Below are 26,532 nucleotides of genomic sequence, written 5' to 3'. Positions count from 1 at the left end.
ATATATTGAAATCCGTGCTAATAAATAATCAATAAATATGGAGTGCCTTTCATCCAAATTAATATATAAAGTGCTTAATATCTAAAGTGACCAGGTGCGCCAGTATCTGAATATACCATACAAAGTGCTTCTATATAAATTAGTACATCAAACGATTCGCTCCTTTTGGTGCTAAATATTATGTAAGTGTCCGAAAAAAAAAAAAAAACTAAAATCAAATAAATTCAAAGTGATCCGTAGTGTTTTCTATCTTCCTCCACCTTTATTTCCTGTGTCTTGGATTTCTTCAGTGCATACACTTCTAGGTGTCCTAAATTCTCACCTTAATTAGGTAAGTAATACGCCTGTATCACTTAGCCCTCAGTGCCTCTGGTTCCTTTTATTTCAGCGTCGTTCGTCTCCTTATATGGTGGTTCCTCTCCTGGAGCGGTATCCGGCAGACGTTTGAGCGCAATTTTAAATGAGAGTTGGCTATTTTGTTTGGAATAAATAGTTTGAACTACTACACTATGTTGGCCCCTATTATTTACATGAGCCCTAAGGAGCAAGAGAAACATTAAGGAATCAAGAATGGGAGGATTATAGAAAACCCCCACAAGAAGGATAGAGATATCCAGGAGAAGGTACCTAACACTGTCTAGAAGAGAAGGAACCACCATATAAGGAGACGAAGGACGCTGAGATAATAGGAACCAAAAGGAACCAGAGGCACTGAGGGCTAAGTGATAAAGGCGTATTACTTACCTAATTAAGGTGAGCATTTAGGACACCTAGAAGTGTATGCACTGAAGAAATCCAAGACACGGGAAATAAAGGTGGAGGAAGATAGAAAACATTACGGATCACTTTGAATTTATTTGATTTTAGTTTTTGTTTTTCGGGAACACTTACATAATATTTAGCACCAAAAGGAGCGAATTGTTTGATGTACTAATTTATATAGAAGCACTTTGTATGGTATATTCAGATACTGGCGCACCTGGTCACTTTAGATATTAAGCACTTTATATATTAATTTGGATGAAAGGCACTCCATATTTATTATTTATTAGCATATAAAAAAAATAAAAAATTAACAGAGTCATACATGATTATTTTTTTTTATATGAATTGTGATTGGAAGAAAAGTGTGTGTGTGTGTGTGTGTATATGTGTATATATATATATATATATATATATATATATATATATATATATATATATATATATATATATATATATGTGTGTGTATGTATATATATATATATATATATATATATATATATATATTTATTAAGAAGAATTGGTTTAAAAACACCCTAAAGCGCATTACAACCCCCTACACATAGTTCCAGCAAGCCAGCCACCCACAACAGGCCAGGGTGAGTGACACCAAGCCTGCCAATCACAACAGGTTGACACCAAGCCAGCCACCCACTGACTTCAGTCCAATCCACTTTCCAACTGTTGTCTAGCTTTTTTTTTAGCAGTTTTGCACTGACTGCAGTAGTGATTTAAAATCATTGCAGTGAGTGCACTTTTGCAGCGGAAGTCCACTGTCTAGCTGTTTGTCTAGCTTTTTCTTCTAGCAGTTTTGCACTGACTGCACTGCAGTAGTGATTTAAAATTATTGTAGTGAGTGAGTGCACTACTGCAGCAGTTTATGCATCATTCACAATCAGATGATGTGAATTTCTGATGTCCCTGCAAGTGCAGTTTTCCTATCAGTTTTCAACTTTTCATGCAGTTAAGGTGTGAAGAACGAGCCCTAAGCCTCCATTCACACTACCGCGATTTGTCAGGCGACTTGTCAGTCTGACAAGTCGCGGTCCATGCAGTGCTACAGGACCCGTTCTAATAGGAGCGACACAAGTCGCTCCGACTTAGAAAAAGGGTCCTGTACTACTTTGGAGCGACCTCGGAGCGACTTGCATAGACATTCATTATATGAAGTCTGTGCAAGTTGCGCCGAAGTCTCGGTGCACGGGACTTCACAGGTCGCCCCCGAAGTCGTAGCGACCTAGTGTGAACCAGCACTTAATGTTAAAAATGTTAATAAACAAACTTTAACATGTTCAGTAAGACCCGGTCCACACTAGCGCGACTGGTCAGGCGACTTGTCAGCCTGACCAGTCGCGCTCCCTTGCAGTCCATTAACTGCTACAGGACCCGTTCTAATAGGAGCGTCAGGAGTCGCTCCGACTTAGAAAAGGGTCCTGTACTACTTTGGGGCGACCTCGGAGCGACTTGCATAGACTTCCATTATGTGAAGTCCATGCAAGTCGCTCCGAAGTCGTGATGCATGGGAATGCACAAGTCGCCCCCGAAGTAGTACAGAGTCGTGCCGCCCCAGTGTGAACCGACTGTAAAAGATTTGTGTCGAAATTTGTGTTTATTTTGCGAAACTTTAAATGTTCAAAATATCGGCGCATATCGGCCGATACCGATATGCATTGGCCAAAATATGGAAAAACTGATATTGGTCGATCACTACTCCAAAGTGGGGGTATATTCCACATTTTACAATTTTATGTGACTTTATCATTTGCAAAATAGTTGCTGAAATTTGCTATAAGCTTGAACTGAGGGTTCTCGTTTGGGATCTTTTAATGTATTTGTTTACTTTTATTAAGTACAAAGGATGATTGCATCAAATCAGATATCATCTCTTTACTAATTTGTTGCCATTCTCAAAGCTTATTATTGGTTTCTACACTTTGCTCAACCTCTCTGCAGTTTTGCCTGGTCTGATTGTAAAATTTCACTTGACTTCAGAAATGATGCCCCACCAATGACCAGTCACGAACACTATATAAAGTATTTCACAATTGCTGATTGTTTGGAGGTTCCCATGCATCAATAAGTGGTTACTTTCTGTAACTCTTGATCTTCCTCAAGTATTTGAAAAATGGCCCCTGCCCCCACCTCTAACTGGCCTTCGTAGCAAAGAGCACATTGAAGGGTAACGCATGCGAGACAACTACAGAAAAAATTCCCAGCTCAATTCACCAACCAGTTTGCTTATCAACCGAATTAACCTAACAGTATGCATTAAAAACAGGGGTTTAGTTAGCATACATTTGCAAACACATGTAGGCTGCATGGCCACTTCACGGCACCCTGTATTACCTGCAGTCCTAACTCCTGTAAATTTATGACAGTCTCAACAGTGGAAGCACATGCACTCTAATAGATGGATAGGGGGCAGATGAGCCTGGAGGCAAACTGGTTGGTGAATTGAGCTGGGAATTGTTTCTGTTTTTGTTCCTCAAGTATTGGTTTGCATTTTGTTTTCCCCTCAAGTATTGGTTTGAATTTTCATTTTTTTTATTTTATCAATAACTTTTTATTAAGGATTGGTTTGTATTTTTTAATATAAATTCTAAAATAATTAGGTTCAGTAATAAAGTATTTTTTTTTCACAGTACATGGAGAAGGAGGATGCAGTAAACATATTGCAGTTCTGGTTGGCTGCTGACAACTTCCAGTCTCAACTTGCAGCAAAGAATGGCCAGTATGATGGGCAGGAGGCACAGAATGATGCCATGATCCTCTATGATAAGTAAGTGTTTAAGAAGCCGTTCTCATATTCTAGAATACATTTTTGTCTATTATTCTATATCCTATCCGTATGTACATGAAACCTTTTACAAGCTAAAGGTCTCTAAATCTGAGTGATTTGAAGTTTTTTATACTCTTTAGGTATTTTTCTCTGCAAGCAACACACCCTTTAGGCTTTGATGACTTTGTGCGTCTGGAAATCGAGTCCAACATCTGCCGGGAGGGTGGCCCACTCCCAAACTGCTTCACCACTCCCTTGCGTCAGGCTTGGACCACTATGGAGAAGGTGAGATCATGACATGCTGACAAACTTTTGTTTGCTCAGTGGAGCAGATCTCTCTGCCTATATAAAAAGAAGTCTGGCTTCATTGTGAATGCACATGTATTCTATGACCAACACAAGTAATCTGATTATGTTGTGTTCAAGATTGATTTATCGGAGGTTTATAAAAAAAGGTGTTCTCTTCAGTAAAAGGAAGAAAAAATATTGAGGTGACCAAAAATTTAATCCGTTCTTGAAAACTGGCGCAGAAAGAAGCAATGCTGAATTTAGCTGTATCTTTCATCTTTTGTGTTTGTTTTTTTTCCCCAGCCATGGCAGGTCAGACATCCAATTCTAACAGAATTACTATGTGCTCATTTTTCATATCTAAAGATATAGTATAAACTGTTTATCACTGAAACAGTGAGAGGACTTTTTTGTATTTATTACCAACCATCTCTTAACTGATATGTGACAGAAGGGCCCCCACCCCCTAGAAGGCAAAGTACTAAGAAGCTCAAAACCTCTTCTTTCCTATCTCTGTAAATCCACATGATTTTTAGTTTCTTACTAGAAGAAAGGGTAGAATTTTGTCTCCTGGCGATTTGTGCAGCAGAATTTCTGGTAGTTAAACTAAACCTTAAGTTTTGGCTGCATAGGGGAACTTTCTGTGTGGAACATGGCTGCAGCTTCTCCCAGTTCATTCACAGTGTAGTCTTAACAGGGCTGCCCCCTACACTCAATCCACTGCAAAAAATGAACATTGTGAGACCAAAACAAGAAGGTGGATTTCTCTTTCGTTCACTGGCAGACACAGCTCCATGTCTTCTAGATCATTCGGCTTATGTTGCTCTCTCTTCAGGAGTAGGCCTAGGCGGAAACCTTTTTGGTTACGCCCCTGAGGCAGTCCCAGATGGTTCACTTCCTGCTATAGGACTTTCGTTTTTTTTCTGCCTAGTCAGGAGTAAGGACCTGGCTCTCTGCTGGGATCTGCGGTCCTGGCATTCTTTCCTTTTTATATGGAATTTTTTACTTTTTCTTTATTGTTTTTGTTCCTGTGTGAACTACAATCAACCTGTTCCTGTGTGAACTACAATCAACCTGTTCCTGTGTGAACTACAATCAACAGCCGTACTGGGCGACGAACTGGATATCCTAGATTCTTATGGTCTTCCCAGTCTGGCCTGCGAGCACAACCCAACTATTAGCTCCGCGCTAGGTTGGCCACGACATAGCCCCACTGGACAGGGGCTGGCCGGTGAGTGAAACCCTAAAAAAAAAAAAAAAAAATTTACTGCACGGCTCTGATTAACCCCTTGTTGGCAACGAAGCCTCTGGAGCGTGTATCACCACCTGACCCACTCCTGGAAGCTGCGGGACCCTCTGTCTCGGTCTGCTCTGGCGGCCGTGACTGCAGCCCTGCAGTCACTGGTATCCAAGGTATCCTCCCTGCAAAGGAGGCCTAACGAGAAACGCCCCCCACCTTCACCTGGTGTCCTCTGCCTCCTCAGGGTCTGAGGTGGGTTTCCCCGCCGTGGATGAGAGTCAGCTCACTGGGTCTGTGTCCACGCATGCTGAGTGCTCTAACAGTGAGGACGAGGCCTCCTTCGCAGCCACTCATGAAAAAGCGCTGGTGGAGGCCCTAATTGTGTCAGTGCGGGAAACTTAAAAGTTGGAGGTCCCAGCTGATGCTGAGTCGGCGTCAACGTTTGGCACCCGCAAATCTTCCAAAGTGACAAAGGTGTTTCCCTCTTCTGCCTATTTTTGATGAGATTGTCCTTAGTCAGTGGGGTTCTCCAAAACGCATGGTTGGAATACCTAAGCACTTCGCTAGGAGGTATCCCTTTCCCTCTCCTGAAGAAACTTACGGTTCCACCGTCAGTGGACTCTCAGGTTTCCAGGCTACATAAGGCTACGCTTTTGCCAGTGGAGGATTCTCCATCCTTTAAGGATCCCGTGGACAAGAGAGCTGAGGCTCTGGTCCAGTATCTTTTCACTGTGGCTGGTTCAATGTTGAGGCCGGTATTTGCTATCAACTTGGTACCCCAGACCTTAACCGAATGGGCAAAAGTTTTACGCCAGGATCTGGAAAGGGAGTCAACACTCTCTCATGAGCTGTTGGATCAGTCGATCCAGAGGTTACAGTACAATTGTGATGCATCCCTGGATGCGGCCCCCTTGGCCGGCAGTGTATCTGTGATGGCGGTGATTCTTCGCAGCATGATATGGTTGAAGTACTGGTCGGCTGACCAGGCTTCTAAAAAGGTGCTGACTGATCTACCTTTTGTAGGTGATTGTTTGTTAGGTGCCTCTATGGAAGAGATCATTTAGGGCCTTACGGGAGGTTAAGAGTACATTACTTCTGCGGGGTTGCTAAGGGCAAGGAACATTGTTGTAAATGTGGTCCTCTTAGCTCACAAGCTTCCCTTCCGTCCGTCTGGATCACAGGAAAAGGGTTCGACATCCACCCGTAACTTTGTGGAAGGCTCCAAGAGACCCTGGAATGGTAAATCATAAGCGGGCACTTCTGATTACTCAGACAAGCCTTCCCCAGCCTGAAGGGGTGCCCTCACCCACATCTGGGGTAGGGGGATGTCTTCGCCTTTTTCCGGATCCGTAAACCTTGCTCATATAGGAGAGATGGGTCCACGAGTTGATTTGGTTCAGTTACAAGATCGAGTTTCGGTCCTTGCCTCCAGCAAGGTTCTTCTACCTTGCGCCTGTCATAATCAGCTATAGGGCCTCTACGGGACAGTGCAGGACCTGTTAGCACAAGGAGTCATTGTGCTGGTTCCAGAGTCTGAAGTTTTCAAGGTTTTTATGCAAATCGGTTTACAGTTCCCAGGGTGGAAGGCAAGGTTCCTCCGATTTTGGATCTCATGGCTCTAAACCACTTTCTGCGGTTCAGAAATTTCAGATTGAGTCCAACCACACGGCAGTAGCTTTACTTCATCAAGGGGATCTTCTATCGATCTCAAGGACGCTTACCTTCATATTCCAATGTATGTTGGGCATCAGTGTCTTCTTTGCTTTGCCATTGGCAAGGAGCTCTATCAATTTTTGGTGTTACCTTTTGGTCTCACCTCAGCCATCTCGGTGTTCACAAAGTTTTGAACCCAGTTCTGGCCTAGCTACATCAGAAAGGGATCGCGGTACTGGGTTACCTGGATAATCTACTTCTGCATGCAGTCTTCCTCTGCTCTAGAAGCTAACTTGGACATTACTGTGTGAACTCTACAGGAGTTTGGATGGACACAAAATTTTTCAGAAATTGACGTAGACTCCATCCACCAACCTGGACTCCTTGGGTCTGAAGCTGGACTCCTTGGGTCTGAAGCTGGACTAAGCATCGGCCTGGATGTTTCTTCCTAAGGCGAAACTTCTAAGGCTACAGGATGCGGTTCAGCTTCTGTTGTCCAACCGTTGGTCGTCGCTCAGTACTTGCATGCAAGTGCTGGGCCTGATGGTTTCCACCTTCAAGGTGGTTCCATTTGCCCAGTTCTATACCAGACCTCTGCAACAGGAGATTATGTCCAAATGGAACAAGGATCTGCTGTCACTGGACAATCTCATCCTGTAATGTCGGGGTTCAAGGGAGTCTCTGTTACAGTGGCTCCACTCCCTGATGCTTCATCTGGGAAAATAATTTCTTCCCCTGTATTGGACTTTAATCAACACGGATGCCAGTGTATCTGGGTCTGGAGGTGTATTGGGACTGTACTCGGCCCAAGGTGTCTGGACTCGGGAAGAGTCCAGGTTGCCGATCAACATCCTGGACATTCGGGTGATGAGACTTTCTCAATGGATGGATCGTCTGCAAGGACACCCTGTGCAGATACAATCGGACAATGCTAAGGCTGTGGCATATGTCAATCATCAAGGCGGCACAAAGAATGTCCTGGTGGCCCGTGAAGTGGCTGGTATCTTGAGGTGGGCATATTATGTTCCAGCCCTCTCTGCTGTGCACATTTCCGGGGTAGAGAATTGGCAAGCAGACTATCTCAGTCGGCAGACGATGGATCCGGCAGAATGGTCTCTTCACCCGGAGGTGTTTCATTAATTGTGCCTTCGGTGGGGGTTCCTCGATGTGAATCTGTTGGCCTCCCATCTCAACAGGAAGGTGCAGAGGTTCGTGTCAAGGTCTCGGGACCTTTTTGCAGAAGCCCTGGTGGCCCTTTGGGGTCAATATTGTCTGAGTTATTCCTTTTCACCAACACAACTTCTGTCGAGACTGCTACGCAGAATCGAGGTAGAAGGGATTCCAGTCATTCTGGTGGCACGAGACTGGCCTCGCAGGTCTTGGTACGCAGGCCTGATAAGGCTGGTGGCAGACGTCCCTTGGAAACTTCCTCTCAGGGAAGATCTTCTGTCTCAGGGACCAATCTTCCATCCTGCTTTACAATCGATGGCTTTAACGGCTTGGCTATTGAAAGCCAGGTGCTGAAGGACAGGAGACTGTCGGAGTCGATGATTCCTACACCGTTAAAAGCTAGGAATCTACTTCCAGGAAGGTTTATCATTACGTATGTAAGGCGTACGTAACTTGGTGTGAGTCTTGGGGGGGGGGGGGGGGTTGGTTCTCCCTGTTCCTTTTCCTTTTTCTGTGCCTTGCCTGTGGGGAGTTTCTACAACTGGGTGTAGATTAATGCTTGGCTGTGGGCACTATCGAGGGCCAGATTTCTGCTTTGGCTATATTTTTCCAAAGGCCGTTTGTGGCAAAGTCCTTGGTTCACACTCTTGTGCAGGGAGTTCGCCATCTGGCTTCTCCGGTGCAATCCCTGGTGCCTCTGTGGGATCTCAATTTGGTACGGTCAGTGCTTCAAAAGCCTCCCTTTGAAAATATTCGAGAACTTCCTCTGCTCACTCCGAGGCCGAAGGTGGCCTTTTTAGTCGCTATTACTTTCGCATGTAGGGTGTCAGGGTTGGCTGCATTGTCCTGTCGGTCGCCTTACCTGGTGATTCATAGGGACAAAGTGGTGTTGTGCCCCGGTCAGGCGTTCCTCCCTAAGGTTGTCTCGGGGTTTAATTCGAATGAAGATATTGTGTTGCTGTCCTTATGTCCTAAACCGAAACATCCTAAGGAAATTGCTTTACGTTCCTTGGATGTGGTCAGGGCGATTCGGGTGTACCTGGTGGTGACTGACCTGATTCGGAAATCCAATTCTTTGTTCTTATGGATGGACCTAGTAAGGGGCAGGCCGCATCTGCTGCAACCATTTCCAAGTGGATCAGGCATATGGTGGTGCAGGCCTGTTCTATTAAGGGTCAGGTTCCTCCTTTCTCTGCTAAGGTGCTTGGTGCCTCCTGTGCCTTCCGTCATCCGGTGTCAGTGGTTCAGGTGTGCAAGGCGGCTACTTGGGTCGTCTGTACACACATTCACAAAATTTTATAAGATGAATGTACTTGCATCTTCGGATGTGGCGTTTGGCTGCAAAGTTTTGCAGGCTGCAGTTGCAGAGGCTTCTGCTTCTTGAGGGTGTAATTTATTACTGGTGGTGAGCTCCAGTTGTTCCTGGTTGATCTCCTGCTAGCTGGTTTGCTATCTTTAGCCTTGTTGGGAATTCTGTGTATTGCTGTGTTTTTTTCCCACCCCTCAAGTTGACACTGCTTTGGGACATCCCAATGGTCTAGAAAACATGGACCTGTGTCCGTCAGTGAACAAAAGAGAAAACTAGATTTTTGTCTTAACGTAAAATCCTTTTTTCTGAGGTTCACTGACGGACACAGCACCAGCCCCTCTATTGGGTTGAGTTATGTGTTCTTCTGACACTGCTTGTTACAAACTGAAGTCCTATAGCAGGAAGTGATAGTATACCCCCTTGGACTGCCTCAGGGACGTAACCAAAAAGGTTTCCACCTAGTCCTACTCCTGAAGAGAGAGAAGCATAAGCCCAATGGTCTAGAAGACATGGAGCTGTTTCCGTCAGTGAACCTCAGAGAAAAGGATTTTACGGTGAGACAAAAATCCAGTTTTTTCAGGTGTTCAGCTTCTTGGTACTTTTTGCTTTTTTGCAGATCAGTATTAAAGTGGTTGTAAACCTCAGACATGAAAAATTAACAAAGCCAATGGATCCTCTCTAGTTACTTCCCCTTTCTGCCGTCTGCATGAATCACTTCTGACAGTTTTCCTGACATAACAGCTTCCTGTAAGATGCCCCCCCCCCCCTCCTCCAGCACACAGCAGGTCATTCATAGCCCTAGCTCTGAGCATTTTTCTACAAGCCTGTGTAGATGGGGGGTGTGTCGCTTTCCTTCTGTAAAATATCAGTGAACTCTGCTCTAGCTCTGCAGTGTTTGACATCAGATCCCCATCCCCTATTGCTTAAGCTGGGAAAAAAAATCCTTTGATCTGTGTGTTTTTTTTAGAAGGATCTGCAGAAGAAATGGCTGCTGACATGTACGACTTATTTAGGAGGATTTGTTTCATTTCTGTGTATCAGCTGAGGCCAGTCACTTCACTGGGTATATGTAATGGTTTACAGGATATGTGTAATGGTTTGCAACTGCTTCAGTGGCAATATGCCAGGTGTTGGGTGTCTTTTTATCAGAACGCTGTTGAAAATGGCAGATTGAAACGGCTCTCTCCAAGTTACATATATGCTTCTTTTTCTGCATATGAATACAACTAACTTACAGTATTATTATTTGATATTAGTATCATTATTACAAACTAATATACATTCTTTATTTCAGGTCTTCTTGCCTGGTTTTCTCTCCAGCAATCTATATTACAAATACTTGAATGATCTCATCCACTCAGTTCGAGGGGAAGACTACAGTTGGAGTGCAGCAGGCAATGCTGGTCAAGGGAGTCAAGGCACACCCAACCATGAGCTGTATTCTGGCTCTTCTGAGAACTCCAGCTCTCAGGTGCTGCTTAACAGTAGTAATATCGTTTTCTGTTTAATGCAGGGGGCTCCAAGCTTGCTGTCAGTGGGGGAGGCATAGCGTCCTGCCTTTGGTTTCAGTGGAAGGTATAATGCCCCAAGAGCAAGATAAAACCAAGCAAAGGGCCACATTCGGCCCGCAGGTTGCATTTTGGAGACCCCTGGTTTACTGCAATCCTCCAATGTCTTTATACCAGTGTTTCTCAACCTTTTTTCTGTCAAGGCACCCTTTAAAATTTTGCACAATCTCGAGGCACACCATTCTAAAATGTAAAAACCTAAATTGACAGTTTTACAAATTGCAGCAGCATGCACAAAATGCAAAAATGCATTGTACCTTTGCACACTGGTGCTGACTAGCATGCCAGCTTTTCTCTCCTGCCCTAGTTTCTCTACCTCAATCAACTAACGTGACCACAGTGGTGGCAGAGAGGGGCAGGTAAGGGGCAAACAAGGATGTTGTCAGGCGACTGACATCCTTCTGATCAACCTATGCCATCATTAGTTGTTGGGCCACTAACAGCTTTCCAACACAATTCCCAAACTTGTAATGCTACACATTAAAACACTGTGGCTTTGTGTAACAAAGGCAGCATTGATCCACCCTCTGGTTTGTTGACAATTCATGAGCAATTTTTAGGCATTTTGCCAAGGCACCCCTGAAGAGACTAGAAGGCACCCCAGAGTGCCACGTCACCCTGGTTGAAAAAGACATGCATTTAGAACCAATACAGTTTGAGAAGTAAACACAAATGGCCACCTCTGTCTGCTTTATAGCTGGGTCGCCTAATCAGCTGGGTCCACTTTATAGGAAACTTTTTTTTTTTTTTTTTTTTTTAATTTATAGGAGCTGTTATATTAATAATTCTCTATGTGAGTGGGAACTCCACCATGTCCCTGCAATCCCATAAATCCCATTGCAGGGCTACTTCAATGCATTGAAGGGGATTTGTTTAGTAAGGAAGACATTGACCGGAAGATTGTGTTTTGCTACTATATTCTGTTGTTACTTATAGGATATGTTAGCACGATGCAGAAAACTGTGTCAACCAACTATCAACGTTCATTCGTTTCACTGATTTCAGTGTTTGAGTTTCTGTTCAGCTGCTGCGGGTATCTGGTATGACGTTTACTACCTCTTATGGAGGCATACATTATCTGACTTTGCAGATGGTGATCTGTTTGAGGTAGGGGGACAGAGAAGATGTCCTTCAGAGATGTCAGTTGTTTAGAATTGTGACCAATACCATTTAAAGTCCATATTACAGTATGTAAGTATTGACTTGCCTCAAAAGGAAACAGCTTATTTCAAGGAAACTTGTACTGAGAGAAACACGCTAAGTACCATTGCTGACCTCTTAAAAATACAATGCACCTGACTGTCTCTGGCATCTCAACTCTCTGAAATACTGAAAAGTTGTGCAGGCATTGAAGTAAAGGTGAAATAAGAATACTCTGTTTTAAGTCAGTGACTTCGAAATGATTAAAGCCTTTGGATCAACATAGCAACCAGCGGCTTCCATTTTCAAAAGGAGAGGTTAACAGTGACAGCTTGCGGTATTTCTCTTAGCACAGGTTTCCTTTAACCACTTGCCTTCTTGCCACTTTTACCCCTTTCTGCCCAGGCCAATTTTCAGCTTTCCCTTTTGAATGCCAATTGCGTGGTCAAGCAGCACTGTACCCATATGATATTATTTTTTTTTTCTTTTTCTTCACACAATTAGAGCTTTCTTTTGGTGGTATTTAATCGCCACTGGTTTTTTATTTTTTGCTAAACAAACTAGGGGCCGTGCGGTGACGATCAATACCGTGATTATCAGTGCAGAAGTCACCTTTCACACTAACCATTTTTTTGGCGCTCTCCTCTTGCTGTGACAGCTTGAGTAAACGAATGCCCTTAACCGGTAAGTTTGTTTACACCATGATCAGCTGTGATTGGACACAGCTGATCATGTAGTAAAATGCTGCTGTGATTGGCTCTTTACCCCATCTGTGATCAGCTGTGTTCGAAGGACACCGCGATCGCAAGGTGCCACAGTGGACATGCGGGAGGCACAATCATGGAAGGACGTCATGAGGCGCCTTCCCAGAACTGGCCAACCATGCTGTAGCCGTCATTTTGCTATAGTGCGGTCGGTAAAATAGCACTTTCTCTTTCGTTCATTGACTGACACAGATCTACACCTTCTTTGACCCTTGGGTTATGCTGCTCTCCTGAGGAGTAGGACACTAGGTGGAAAAAATGGACTATGCCCATAGGGAAGTCCCAGGGTGTATACTTCCACTTCCTTCCATAGGACTTCAGTTTTTTTTCTTCTGCTTAGTCAGGTGTAAGGACCTAGCTTCCCTGCTATGATCTTTGGTCCAAACATTTTTTCCTTTTTAAACTGAACTTTTGTTCCTTTCGTTTGTTTTCTTTCTACAATCAAGTCTGTTCCAGTAAGAACTACAATCAACTGCCGGACTGGGTGACGGACTGGATATCCTAGATCCTTACGGTCTCCCTAGTCTGGCCAGCAAGCGCGTGCAGACCACAGCTCCGCGCTAGGTCAAGTGCGACATAGCTCCACTGGACAGTGGCTGGCCTGCCAGTGAAACACCTCGCGAGGACGCACATGACCTGGTCGCGGCCTGAGTCGTAGCGTACCTCTGGCCCGCAACACCCCCTGTTCCAAGATGGGGAGTTGATCTGCCCGGAGTGTTGCCTGCCGGTCCCAAGGTGTGTTTAGTGTCCCACCCCCCTCCCCTTTGGGAAATTTCAGGGTGGATGTAGGCCCCTCATTTGTCCTTCCTATCCTAAGGTCACCCCCTTTTCACTAGAAGGGTTCCCCTGCGCTGACACCCCACCCCCCCTTCTGAGCGGCTGTGCTGTCCTGGGTGGTGTGAGGTGAGCTGGGGGGGGCCTCATGCTGGGCTTAAGTTCCTGGTCCCTGGGGTCCCGGAGTTGAGTGACCGCCGCATGGCGCCACCATTTTCCTGTGGTTGAATGCATTGGCGTTCGGTGGCCATGTTTGTGTAGTCTGGCGCCATTTTTTTAAGTGGTTTCCCATATAAATCAATTTGGCGGCCGTCTTCCTGTAGCCCGATGGAGCGGTGCACAGCGGTGGGCCTCTAGTGGCGGTATTTGTTTCCTCTTCCTTTCTGATCGGCGTGCAGCAGGCAGTTTGGCGCTCTCTGTCCTCTTAAGTCGGTGGTGGTGAGTCCCTGGGGCTGTACATACTCTCCCTTCTGCTATAGCAGCGCTGCTTGGGGCGCTGGGACCTATGGTGTCATCGGTGCAGCGGTGGGGGGGGGGGGGTTAATAGTGGTTTTACAGCCTTTTATGTTCAGCTATTGCTGGCAGTCCCCAGGTTACTATGGAGTCCCTAGAACACATGTCACCACCTGATCAACTCTCTGAACCTGCGGGGACCCACTGGATCTCACTCCGCCCTGGCGGTCCTGCAGTCTCTGGTGTCCAAAGTGTTTTTGGCTCTTCAAAAAAGACCTAGCAAAAAGCTCCCCCCACCTTCACCTGCATCCTCAGATTCTGAGGCTGGTTTGGCTGCCGCGAGTCACCACCACGGGTCTAGGGTACCTGGACGATCTCCTTCTGCAAGCAGAGTCTCCTACAGGAAGATTTGGACATCACTGTGCAAACCCTGGAGGAGTTCAGTTGGATCCTGAATTTTAAAAAATCAACTCTGACTCCATTCAGCAAATTGGACTACCTTGACCTGACTCTGGATTCAGTCTCGGCTCGGGTGTTTAAGCAAAACTGCTTAAGTTGCAGCATGCAATTCGGCTCCTGTTATCCAACCATCGGTCATCTCTCAGGACTTGCATGCTGGGTCTGATGGTCTCCACCTTCGAGGTTGTTCTGTTTGCTCAGTTTCATACCAGACCTCTGCAAAAATAGATTTTGGCCAAATGGGACAAGAACCCTCGGCCCCTGGACAATCTGATCCTGTTGTACCAGAGTACGAGGGGATCCTTGCTGTGGTGGCTCTGTTCCACTCTGCTCCGGTAGGGAAACCTTCTTCCTGTACGGAACGGTGGTTTCCATGGACGTCAGCTTGTCCGAGTGGGGAGGTGTCTTGGACACAGAATCATTTCAGGGAGTTTGGTCTCTGGAGGAGTCCAGTCTGCCGATCAATACCCTGGAAATTCGGGCAATCAGGCTTTGTCTGTCTGAGTGGACAGATCGTCTGCAGGGGTGTCTGGTAAGGATTCAATGGGACAACCCAACAGCTGTGGCATATGTCAATCATCAAGGGGGCACCAAGAGTCCCCTAGCAGCTAAAAAAGTGGCCGGCATTCTAAGGTGGGCAGATCGCTTTGTTCCAGCCCTTTCTGTTGTGCACATTCCAGGGGTGGAAAATTGGCAGACGGACTACCTCAGGCTGCAGATTGTGAGTCCGGGCAAATAGTCCCTTCACCCGGAGGTATTTGAACAAATGTGTCTCCGGTGGGGGACCCTGATGTGGGCCTGTTGGCCTCTCGCCTCAACCGAAAGGTTCCGAAGTTTGTGGCAAGGTCTTGGGATCCTCTGGCAGATGCTCTGGGGGCCTCTTGGGGCCAGTATCATCTAATGTATGCCTTTTCTCTGCTACAGCTTCTGCCGAGACTTCTGCGCAGAATTGAGGCAGAAGGGATTCCAGTCATTCTGATGGCCCCAGAATGGCCTCGGCAGTCTTGGTATGCAGGCCTGGTAAGACTGGTAGTCGATGCCCCCTTGGCATCTCCCTCTCGGAGATCTTTTGTCCTCCGTCCTGCTTTATGGTCACTGGCTTTATTGGCCTGGCTATTGAAAGCCAGGTACTAAAGAACAGAGGGTTGTCGGATTTGGTAATTCCTACTGTGTAGGAAATCTATTTCTAGGAAGATTTATCATCGCATTTGGAAGGTGTACATTACTTGGTGTGAGAGTCGGGGGGTTTCCCCTGTTCCTTTTTGCGTCTGCTGGAGTTTCTACAAAAAGGTGTAGATCAGCGTTTTTGGCTCTGGGCACCAACAAGGGTCAGATTTCAGCTTTGGCAATTTTTTTCCAGCGTCCGTTGGCCACAAATTCCATGGTTCATACCTTTTTGTGCAGGGGGTTTGCCATCTGGCTCCTCCGGTAAGGTCCCCGGTGCCTCTGTGGGATCTTAATCTAGGGCTGGCTGGTCTTCAAAAACCGCCTTTTGAAAATATTTGTGAACTTCCTCTGCTTTCTCTGTCACAGAGGTGGCATTCTTGGTAGCAATTACGTCTGCACGCAGGGTCTCAGAGCTGGCTGCGTTGTCCTGTCAGTCACCTTACCTGGTGGTTCACAGGGACAAAGTGGTACTACATCCCTGCCAATCCTTCCTTCCTAAGGTCGTCTTGGGGTTCCACTTAAATTAAGACATTGTGTTGCCTTCATTATGTCCTAAACTAAAACATCCAAAAGAAATTGCCTTGCATTCCCTGGATGTGGTTCGGGCCATCAGGGTGTACCTGGCGACAACTGAGTCGATTCGCAAATCGGATTCCTTGTTTGACCATTCCCAGATGGATCAGGCAGGCGGTGGTGGCCTATGCCATCATGGGTCAGGTTCCTCCTTACCCTGTTCAGGCACATTCTACAAGGGCGCTTAGTGCCTCCTGGACCTTCCGTCAGGCGTCAGTGGGTCCAGGTTTGCAAGGCGGCCACCTAGTCGTCTGTACACACACATTCATAAAGTTTTACAAGGTGGATGTACTAGCATCTGTGAATGCTGCGTTCGGCCGCAAAGTTTTGCAGGCGGCTGTTGCAGAGGCTCCTGCCTCTTGAGGGTGTGTATTTTCCTGGTAGGTGAGCTCCAGTTCCAGGTTGAGCTCCAGGTTTACCTGGTTGGCTAAGTTTAGCCCTTTTGGGAAATATGTTTGTTGTGTTTTTTCCCACGCCTCATGTTGACACTGCTTTGGGACGTCCCAAGGGTCAAAGAAGATATGAAGCTGTGTCCGTCAATGAACGAAAGAAAAAACTGGATTTTTGTCTTACCATAAAATCCTTTTCTCTGATGTTCATTGACGGACACAGCACCCACCCCTCTGTTGAGTTGGGTTATTTATTCTTCTGGCACTGCTTGTTACAAAACTGAAGTCCTATAGCAGAAAGTGGGAGCATACACCCTGGGACTGCCCTATAGGCGTAGTCATTTCGTTTCCACCTAGTGTCCTACTCCCAAGGAGAGCAGCATAACCCAAGGGTCAAAGAAGATATGGAGCTGTGTCCTTCAATGAATAACAGAGAAAAAGATTTTACGATAAGACAAAAATCCAGTTTTTGCTAGCTTGTGCACCATAGCTTATGCGACTACTTTTGCTTAAATTTTTAACTCTTTTTACATGCTTACTGGCATTTATACTTCATTCAGATGGTACACAAAGATTTACAGAATATTTGCAGTGTCTGTGTTTCAGTCCTTTTAGTGGAGAATAAATAAGAAGCAAACTTGTAATATTGTAAAACATGAAATGAGCGAGCAAGTAAAAAGTAACATATGGCTGAAAGGAATTGTGTTAAAACTTAGTTTAATACATTACTTCTTCCCAAACAGAAAACTTTATATTTTATGCTTTACTGCACAAAGATGGAATCTCTAAATGCCAGAAGTTTTACATATCATACCTGCGACTAAGACTAGAGAGAATTTTTCTTTTCCAGCGCATTTATTGAAGTTTTGCAGTTTAGGCTTACTGATGAGTGTAACTAGTAAATTACGGAGTTAACAAGGAGTAGAGCATAAAGAAAATGGCACTTTCAGGCCCAAAAATGATACAAAAAGACTTAATTCACATGGTTATTATGAAGGGAGAGTGAAGTATGATGGGTGTCCCATTAGTATCTAAATGAGTATCTCTAGCTGATGTAGTTAAGCCCAAGGCATGCCTTTGGGTGTTAAAGTTTGGAAGGCTAGAGAGACTTTTAGCACATACTGCAGGTACAGGGTTAGCGTTTCTGGAAATAGGTCACAGCCTCTGGTCTGTATTCTGTGGTGATCCTTATCAATTACTGATGTCTGAAATTAAGAGCGAACAGTGTTTGGTATTTTGTGACATACTACCTCTGGGTCTGATTAAAGAGAGTGCCTTGACTGCTCTGTTTATACAGTTGGGTGGAGTGGCTTCTTCAGTATAGCTATACTTGGAAATCTTTCAGCTGCTCAGGAGCAAGATTCAAGAGAACTTCAGTTCATTTGAATCATATAGGTTCCTTCAGGTCTTTGCAGTCCAATAATGTACAATACTTTTCAATATTATGCATGATAACATGTAGTGCATTAAACACCGTGGCGGTAATCCCGAGTGTGGCTCGGGGGTTAATTTTCAGCACCAAAAGCGGTAACCCCGAGCCACGCTCAGGATTACCCTGTAGTGATACTTGCCTTGTCCCTACGATCTCCCGGAAAAACAAACTGCGCATGCGCCATGCGTACCAACATGGGCACTATGCGTTTCAATAGCTTTCCTAATGTAACAGAACACAAAGCAGCAGCAGATATGTTCTTGCAGCCAAGCAACTCTTGACTTTCAGACTTATTTTTGCAGTAATACTGAAATAGACTATTTCACCGCCACCGAGTGAAATAGTCTGTTTCACTATAATAATCAGTTTGTCGCTGAGCTGTGCAGGGTGTACCAAGATGGACGTCGCCACCTTGTACCCGAAGGGTACTTGCTATATTTACTATATTGCAATAATGTTATTCAGTCTATAAGGTCTAAATTTCAAGACTTGCGTGGGTGTAAGAAGATGTCCACAGCTGCTTTGTTTTCTGTCACATCAGGAAAGCTATTGGAATGGATAGTGGCCATGTTGGAAAGCATGGCGCATGCGCAGTCATTTTTTTTTTTTTTTCTTTCCTAACATCACTTCCGGTTGCAGAATCTGATAGGTAGAAGTATTCTGATAGAACGCTGGCATCCGTCTTCCATATTCCCTTCCCTGCGAGCGCCGCGACGCAGGGGGGGGCGTAACCGTGTGGAAAATTTGAAGAAAAAGAAGTACGCAAAATATGATATGGTACATTGTAATCTGTTAGGATTACTATCAAACTATTTCACCTCAGTTTTGTCTCTAGCCTGTACTTTTACAGTTTTATTCCTTTTATATTTATATTTATTAATATTTTTTTTAAGTCATTTAATTTATTAATACATTTTATTCACTTTTTCTGTTTTATTCCTAAGAATTATAGGCCTCCAATATAAAACAACAGATTTCCATCCAAAACAATGTACCGCTTTGACTTTAAAAAATACTGACATAATCAAACTTTCAGGGAGGTTAATGCAATAACTTAAGGCATTGGCCAAAAACTCAATTCACCTTTTTTTAGGCAGAGCATGCTGTATACATTGTGGTGTGCTTCAGCATGGGTGTGGTGAAACCTATAGTGACTGCGTATTGGGATGGTATGAAAGGGGCACTGAGGGTATTTTCACATCTATACACAGTAGTAATGTTCATTTCTCTTTCATTCATTGACAGACACAGCTCCATATTTTCTTTGACCTGTGGGTTTTGCTATTCTCCATAGGAGTAGTTCACTAGGCAGAAAAAAAATTGACTACTCCCATAGGGCCGTCCTAGGGGGTATACTCCCACTTCCTGCTTTAGGACTCCAGTTGTTTTCTGCCTAGTCAGGAGTAACGACCTAGTTCCTTGCTGGGATCTCTGGTCCTAGCATTATTCTTTTTTAAACGGAAATTTTTTATTTTATTATTTTCTAAACTACAATCAAGTGTGTTCCAGTGAGAATTACAATCAACTGCTAGATTCTTAGTCTTTCCAGTCCAGGCCAGCGAGCGAGACCCGACTGCAGCTCTGCACTAGGTTGGCTGCGACATAGCCCCACTGGACGGGGGGGTGACTGGCGAGTTTCTTGGGGACGCATAGCCCTGGTCACGACCTGAGTCGCAACGTATCTCTGGCCCGCAGCACCCCCATTCCAAGCTGTTATGGTGATCTGCCCAGAGTGTTGCTTGCCCAGTTCCAAGGTGTGGCGAGTAGTGTCCCCCTCCCCTTCCCTCTGGTAAATGCTCAGGGTGGACGCAGGTTCCTCCTCGGGTTGGTAGACCCCCCATGTGTCCTTCCCGCCCAAATGGCGCTTGGGATGTCCCAAGGGTCAAAGAAGATATGGAGCTGTTTCCATCAATGAACAAAAGAGAAACCTGGATTTTTGTCTTACTGAAAATCCCTTTCTCTGATATTCATTGGCTGACACAGCACCCACCCCTCTGTTGAGTTGGGTTATGTATTCTTCTGACACTGCTTGTTACAAAACTGAAGTCCTATGACAGGAAGTGGGAGTATACCCCCTATGACGGCCCTATGGGCGTAGTCAATTTTTTTCCCGCCTAGTGTCCTACTCCTATGGAGAGCAGCATAACCCAAGGTTCAAAGAAGATAGGGAGCTGTTTCCATCAATGAACATCAGAGAAAAGGATTTTACAGTAGGACAAAAATCCAGTTTTTAAGTGAATGTTGCCTTGTGCTTAAAGTGCTTTTTTTTATTTATTTTTTTTGTTGATGCATTAACCAAATTAGGTGTGAACCATTAAGAATAGATATTTTCCCTATCGTTTTCCCCTCTCTAAAATGTAACCTTCAAACTTTTTTTTTTTTTTTTCACAATTTTATTTCAATGAACCAGCCTAATGTTTGTAACTGCCCAAGAAGGTAGCTACAGTGCCTTGCGAAAGTATTCGGCCCCCTTGAACTTTGCGACCTTTTGCCACATTTCAGGTTTCAAACCTAAAGATATTAAACTGTAATTTTTTGTGAAGAATCAACAAGTGGGACACAATCATGAAGTGGAACGAAATGTATTGCATATTTCAAAAATTTTTTACAAATAAAAAACTGAAAAATTGGGCGTGCAAAATTATTCATCCCCCTTAAGTTAATACTTTGTAGCGCCACCTTTTGCTGTGATTACAGCTGTAAGTCGCTTGGGGTATGTCTCAGTTTTGCACATGGAGAGACTGAAATTTTTGCCCATTCCTCCTTGCAAAACAGCTTGAGCTCAGTGAGGTTGGATGGAGAGCGTTTGTGAACAGCAGTTTTCAGTTCTTTCCACAGATTCTCGATTGGATTCAGGTCTGGACTTTGACTTGGCCATTCTAACACCTGGATATGTTTATTTGTGAACCATTCCATTGTAGATTTTGTTTTATGTTTTGGATCATTGTCTTGTTGGAAGACAAATCTCTGTCCCAGTCTCAGGTCTTTTGCAGACTCCATCAGGTTTTCTTCCATAATGGTCCTGTATTTGGCTCCATCCATCTTCCCATCAATTTTAACCATATTCCCTGTCCCTGCTGAAGAATACCCAAACCATGATGCTGCCACCACCATGTTTGACAGTGCGGATGGTGTGTTCAGGGTGATGAGCTGTGTTGCTTTTACGCCAAACATAACGTTTTGCATTGTTTCCAAAAAGTTTGATTTTGGTTTCATCTGACCAGAGCACCTTCTTCCACATGTTTGGTATGTCTCCAGGTGGCTTGTGGCAAAATTTAAATGACGCTTTTTATGGATATCTTTAAGAAATGGCTTTCTTCTTGCCACTCTTCCATAAAGGTCAGATTTGTGCAGTATACGACTGATTGTTGTCCTATGGACAGAGTCTCCCACCTCAGCTGTAGATCTCTGCAGTTCATCCAGAGTGATCATGGGCCTCTTGGCTGTATCTCTGATCAGTCTTCTCCTTGTATGAGCTGAAAGTTTAGAGGGACGGCCAGGTCTTCGTAGATTTGCAGTGGTCTGATTCTCCTTCCATTTCAATATTATCGCTTGCACAGTGCTCCTTGGGATGTTTAAAGCTTGGGAAATCTTTTTGTATCCAAATCTGGCTTTAAACTTCTCCACAACAGTATATCGGACCTGCCTGGTGTGTTCCTTGTTCTTCATGATGCTCTCTGTGCTTTAAACTGACTTCTGAGACTATCACAGTACAGGTGCATTTATACGGAGACTTGATTACACACAGGTGGATTCTATTTATCATCATTATTATATAGGTCAACATTGGATCATTCAGAGATCCTCACTGAACTTCTGGAGAGAGTTTGCTGCACTGAAAGTAAAGGGGCTGAATAATTTTGCACGCCCAATTTTTCAGTCTTTTATTTGTTAAAGTTTGAAATATCCAATAAATTTCGTTCCACTTCATGATTGTGTCCCACTTGTTGTTGATTCTTCACAAAAAATTACAGTTTTATTTCTTTATGTTTGAAGTCTGAAATGTGGCAAAAGGTCGCAAAGTTCAAGGGGGCCAAATACTTTTGCAAGGCACTGTATACTCCTTCATATAATCTAGCATAAGATTTCTACAAAAAGCATTCTTATGGCATGAAGGGCCTTTGTCATCTACATCTAAACAAATGTGAAAGAACCATACTTTTAGTCAGTTCTTTTTATGAATGATACTAACATATTTACTGTCATTTCAGGTCGCTGTCAAAAAAAGCAATGTAAAAATTTTGAAAAATTTTGATGAAGCAATAACTGTTGATGCTGCAAGCCTGGATCCCGAGTCACTTTATCAACGGGCATATGCAGGGTAAGAATACTGAACTGCAGTATTGGAAGAAAAAAAAAAAAAAAAGAGCTCTTCCTGGTAAACTGATTATATTGCATATAGATTGGCAATCCAGATGGTGTTGCTTATTTTTTTTAATTTTTTTTTGTTCATTCTTTCTATGGGTCTTTTTACTTGCAGGAAAATGACTTTTGGTACAGTTAGTGACCTGGGTCAGTTCATCAGAGAGTCTGAACCGGAGCCTGATGTGAAAAAATCTAAAGGTAAATGTCTGCCACTTTCGCAACTACGTTACCAAACTCTGCAACATCTCATTGAATCATTAGTGTTTCCTTTATAAGTGTAGCAGGATTCTCAGCCGTTTTGCTGGATATGGGTCCGCCAGGGTTACCGCTAGCAACAGCCGCACAATTAGGCATATTCTCCAATTGTGAGCACCGAGACAAGAATCAGTCCAGTATCTTTGTGGTTTTAGGTTTATTGAGAACTTGGATAGGAGAAGGGATGAGTGGGATACTCTTCTGGCTCAACTATGCACAATATTAGGGGGACAACTGAAAAAGTGCCTGCTGACGCTGACTTGAGGCTGGCTGAATGCCAGTCAACGCCAGTTGGCGCTAATGAACGCTGACTTGCGGTCTGTTAAAACTGAACTGACTCCTGTCACTTTCCTGTGGCACAAAGTCCTTGTAGAAGCTCCCTTAACACTTTCCTTTGAGGTAGCTACTTGTACATCTGCTGCAACGCCTAACACTTTAGGGCCCGCACCGGCGCCCTCTTTACACACACTTCTCTTCAGGGCTTAGACTCTGGCACCCCCTTTCTAAGCCTCCTCCTGGTTAGCTGGCTCCTGGATCCCCTCTGACCTGGAGTGGTCCCCTATCCTAGGCAGACCCCTGGGCAGTTTACAGTACTCACGACACTGCTTTTCTGGAAACTTCTGCCCCAGCAGCTCCACTGGGTCCACAGCACACTGGATCCCTCTCTGCAGCTCAGTTCAACCTTCTGTCCTCTAGGCCAACCGCCAAGGACACCTTTGCTGATGCTGACAGGAGGAGAGACAGCCATCACCCTCCTCCTGGGACTCTGCTTCCCGCCAAAGACGCCCTGTCATGTGCTCCCCTCAGACTTATATCCCCTCCCAGGATGCACTGCGGCAGATTCTGCCCTCTGGGGTAAATACAAGCTCTGGTGTGCTATTGGCCAGATTTCCTCCACTGTCCAATGAGAGCCCTCATTGGACACAGTGGGGAGACTCCCCAAGCTCAACAGGCACACCTGGAAACACATGACAGCCTAGCTGAACAATTAGGCCCCCCTGATAAGCAGACAGGGCCTCCCTTATGGTTTTGCTAGCACCTAGGAGGGTGCTACATAAGCAAAAGTCATTGTCAATTGAGATAACAGTTGTGTTTAAAACAAAAGTGATCCATTATCCTTGCAAAGCATGTTGCTTCTTGGTTCTCTTTTTTGATGTGGAATTTGTATTGCAAAATCTAAACAATAGTGGCAACCGTTTCAATTCATAACAAGCTTTTAATAGTAGGTGCACATTGAAAGGTATTTCCACAGAACAAACAAAACAAACATTTCCCAGCACACCAGCTAGCCCAACAACAAGAAAAATGTTAAACTTAATACAGTGGTTTTGGTTGCATGGATTTGCAAATACATATGGATGCCACACTGTCAAGGTCCCTCTGTGTAGTGTGGTCCCTATCCCAAATTTGAAGCCCCCATTTTGGAGCATATACTGGTGCATTTTAGAAAATTAGAATATCTTAGTTTCTCTATCGCTCATTGACAGACGTAGTCCTCGGTGATACAGCACCTTCGGGTTATGTTGCCTCCACAGGAGTAGGACTAGACAGGAAATGAAAAATGCTCTGGCCACACCCCAGGGGCAGTCCCCGAGGGTATATCCTCTCTCTCTCTGCCACAGCAAATCAGTTTTTTTCTGTCTAGTCAGGAGTAAGGACCTAGATACCTTGCTGGGATCTTCGGTCCTGGCAGGATTTTTTTCTTAGAAAATAATTTTTTAAGACAGCTTTTTTTCTCCAGTGTTCCTGTGAGATCTTCAAGCAAGAAAGCTGAACTGGGCGACGGGCGGGATGTTGAGATCCAGTGGTCACCCCAGTTCAGCCTACGAGCGCGTGCAGGCCATAGCTCCGCGCTGGGTCGGCCGCGACATAGTCCCACTGGACGGGGACTGACCCTGCGAGTTAAACGTCTCGCTGAAACGCCAAAGACCATGAGTCACGGCGCCCGTATTGGTCGACAGCCCTCCTACCTCGGTGGAGAGGGGTACTGTCAGGAGTTGGCGCCCGCCTGGTTCCGGTATGGTGAGTAGTATGATCCCCCTTTCCCCCTGACGGGTCTTGTGGTGAACGCGGGCCCCTCTCTGTAATGGTAAGGATGGGTTCCCCTCTATCCTACAACATGTCACAGATCCCCCTAATTGAGTGTGATTTTTGTGTACAAGAAGCCAGGAGGCTTGGTTTGGGAGCTGACAATCTAATTGTAAAAATGTGTAAATGATTGTAGTCAGTGGCAGTACTAGAACTTTACTGTGATAGTATAAGGTATCCTACCTGTCAGTAGCCACAGGGCGATGTCTATACATGTATACTGCATTCCAGATCATTCCTCCAGCTAAGCAGATGCCTCCCGACGGCCACGGACCGCATACGGCCCGCTAGGGTCCGGTACCTCCGACCACGCTGACCACCATGAGGGTGAAGGGTTGTGAGGCCAAGATCCTTCTGCAGACATGTAGATCGCACGAGGCCGCCATTTTGGTGTAGCCTCGTGTCTCCAGCATGGGGGCGGCCATGTTTGAGGTGACTCAAACACCTCATGGAGCCAGGGGGAGGAGCCGGCAGGCGTGTTAAGGGGCGGAGCCGCCTCTTTTACCCAGGAAATAGGGCCAAAGACTTCCTGTCTGTAACAAGACAAGCACTGAGCAAGCTGATGAAAACTTCTGTGCATCAGGGATGAGCCTTGGGGTCTGTCTCTCTCGCTGTGGGGTCCAAAAAGGCAGGTAACACTGAGGGGCGCTGTTGCGACTGGGGGACACAAAAAAAAAAAAAAAAAGTTTTTTTTTTTTACTTTGTCATTTTTTGTCGCTGGCAAGTGTCTTGTATAATCATTGACCCTGCCGCATAGGTATCCCCACCTAATCCCCTCAAGGTGGCCGCAGGACCCTTCAGTACCCCACTTGTTTTTAATGCATTATCGGCAGTTTTGGAGTCTTTGGTATCCCGGGTGGAGGTGGCCTGTCAGGGACGGGGATCAAGAAGCGACCCCCGCCTACCCCTATTGTTTATCAGATACTTCAGATACGGATTCAGAACTGGTCAATGCAGTTGCAGGTCCCTCTTAGGGGGCTGTTGTCTCAGGTAATATCTCCTCAGCAGTGAGGAGCACGTTTCTGCCTCCGCCATAGCACAAGAGTGGTGGATGCACTAGTTGTGTCCGTCCGGGAAACCTTTAGTCTTGAGGTTACACCGGCAGAGGTAGCTGAAACTGAGATTCCTTTTTTGGTACTTGTTAGCCTACCAAAAGGGCGAAGGATTTTCCTTTACCCAAATGGGGTCGTTTAGAAACGAACCCCTGTTATTTCCAAACGCATGGCTAGGTGCTATCCGTTTGAGGAATTCCTCTTTATAGGATAGACGGTACCACCTGCTGTCTTGCCACAGACTGTTAGGATAAAAAGACCTCGTAACTAACGAGGACCTTCCTTTTCTGCTCATATAGAGTTGTTCGTTCCGCGAGGGCGGGCGATAAGGCGAAACCCTCCAAAGCCCCTTTAGAGGGGTTTCAAAGGGCGCTGGTCGGGTAAACAAAGAGTCCGGCTCAGCCAAGCCTGAAGAATATAGCCTGATGCGCCCCTGGGGTGGGGGGGGGATGTTTTCACCGGTTTCTGGAGGACACAGGATCGAGTTTCGATCACTTCCACCGGTGCGATTCTTCCCTTCTAACATTGAACGGTTTCAGGGGTTCTATTCGAACCTATTCACAATGCCCAGGAAAGAGGGCAAGGTGCGTCCAAATCTGGACTTGGGAAGAAATAGAGTCCATCCGTACAGTGGTGGCCTCCCTGCATCAAAGAGATTTCCTGGCGTCCATAGACATATAGGATGCCTATCTTTATATCCCCATCATCGCAGGACATCAGCGTTTTTTCGCTTTCCCAAAGATCATCCCTGGTTCCCACCAGGAGACTGAACTATCTGGGCCTAAGGTTGGATACATCCTGGGCAAGAGACTTTCTCCTTGCTGAGAAACTCCAGAAGGTTCAGTCAACGAT

General features: G+C 45.2%; 1 protein-coding gene across 1 annotated transcript in view; it reads left to right on the top strand.

The window, feature by feature from the left end:
- AKAP10 (A-kinase anchoring protein 10) overlaps positions 1-26,532 on the top strand; it is a 129,139-nt gene that overhangs the window by 76,392 nt on the left and 26,215 nt on the right. The window contains exons 8-12 of the mRNA XM_082247302.1: positions 3,405-3,541; positions 3,682-3,826; positions 10,496-10,672; positions 22,132-22,241; positions 22,401-22,483. Coding sequence (XP_082103428.1) covers positions 3,405-3,541; positions 3,682-3,826; positions 10,496-10,672; positions 22,132-22,241; positions 22,401-22,483 — 652 coding nt within the window. The remainder of the gene's footprint in view (positions 1-3,404; positions 3,542-3,681; positions 3,827-10,495; positions 10,673-22,131; positions 22,242-22,400; positions 22,484-26,532) is intronic.

This window comes from Pelophylax lessonae (assembly GCF_965119305.1).
Source record: "Pelophylax lessonae genome assembly, chromosome: 2".
Lineage (NCBI taxonomy): Eukaryota > Metazoa > Chordata > Amphibia > Anura > Ranidae > Pelophylax > Pelophylax lessonae.
The sequence above is the reverse complement of the archived record's forward strand: the minus strand, read 5'-3'. Positions and strand labels throughout refer to the sequence as shown.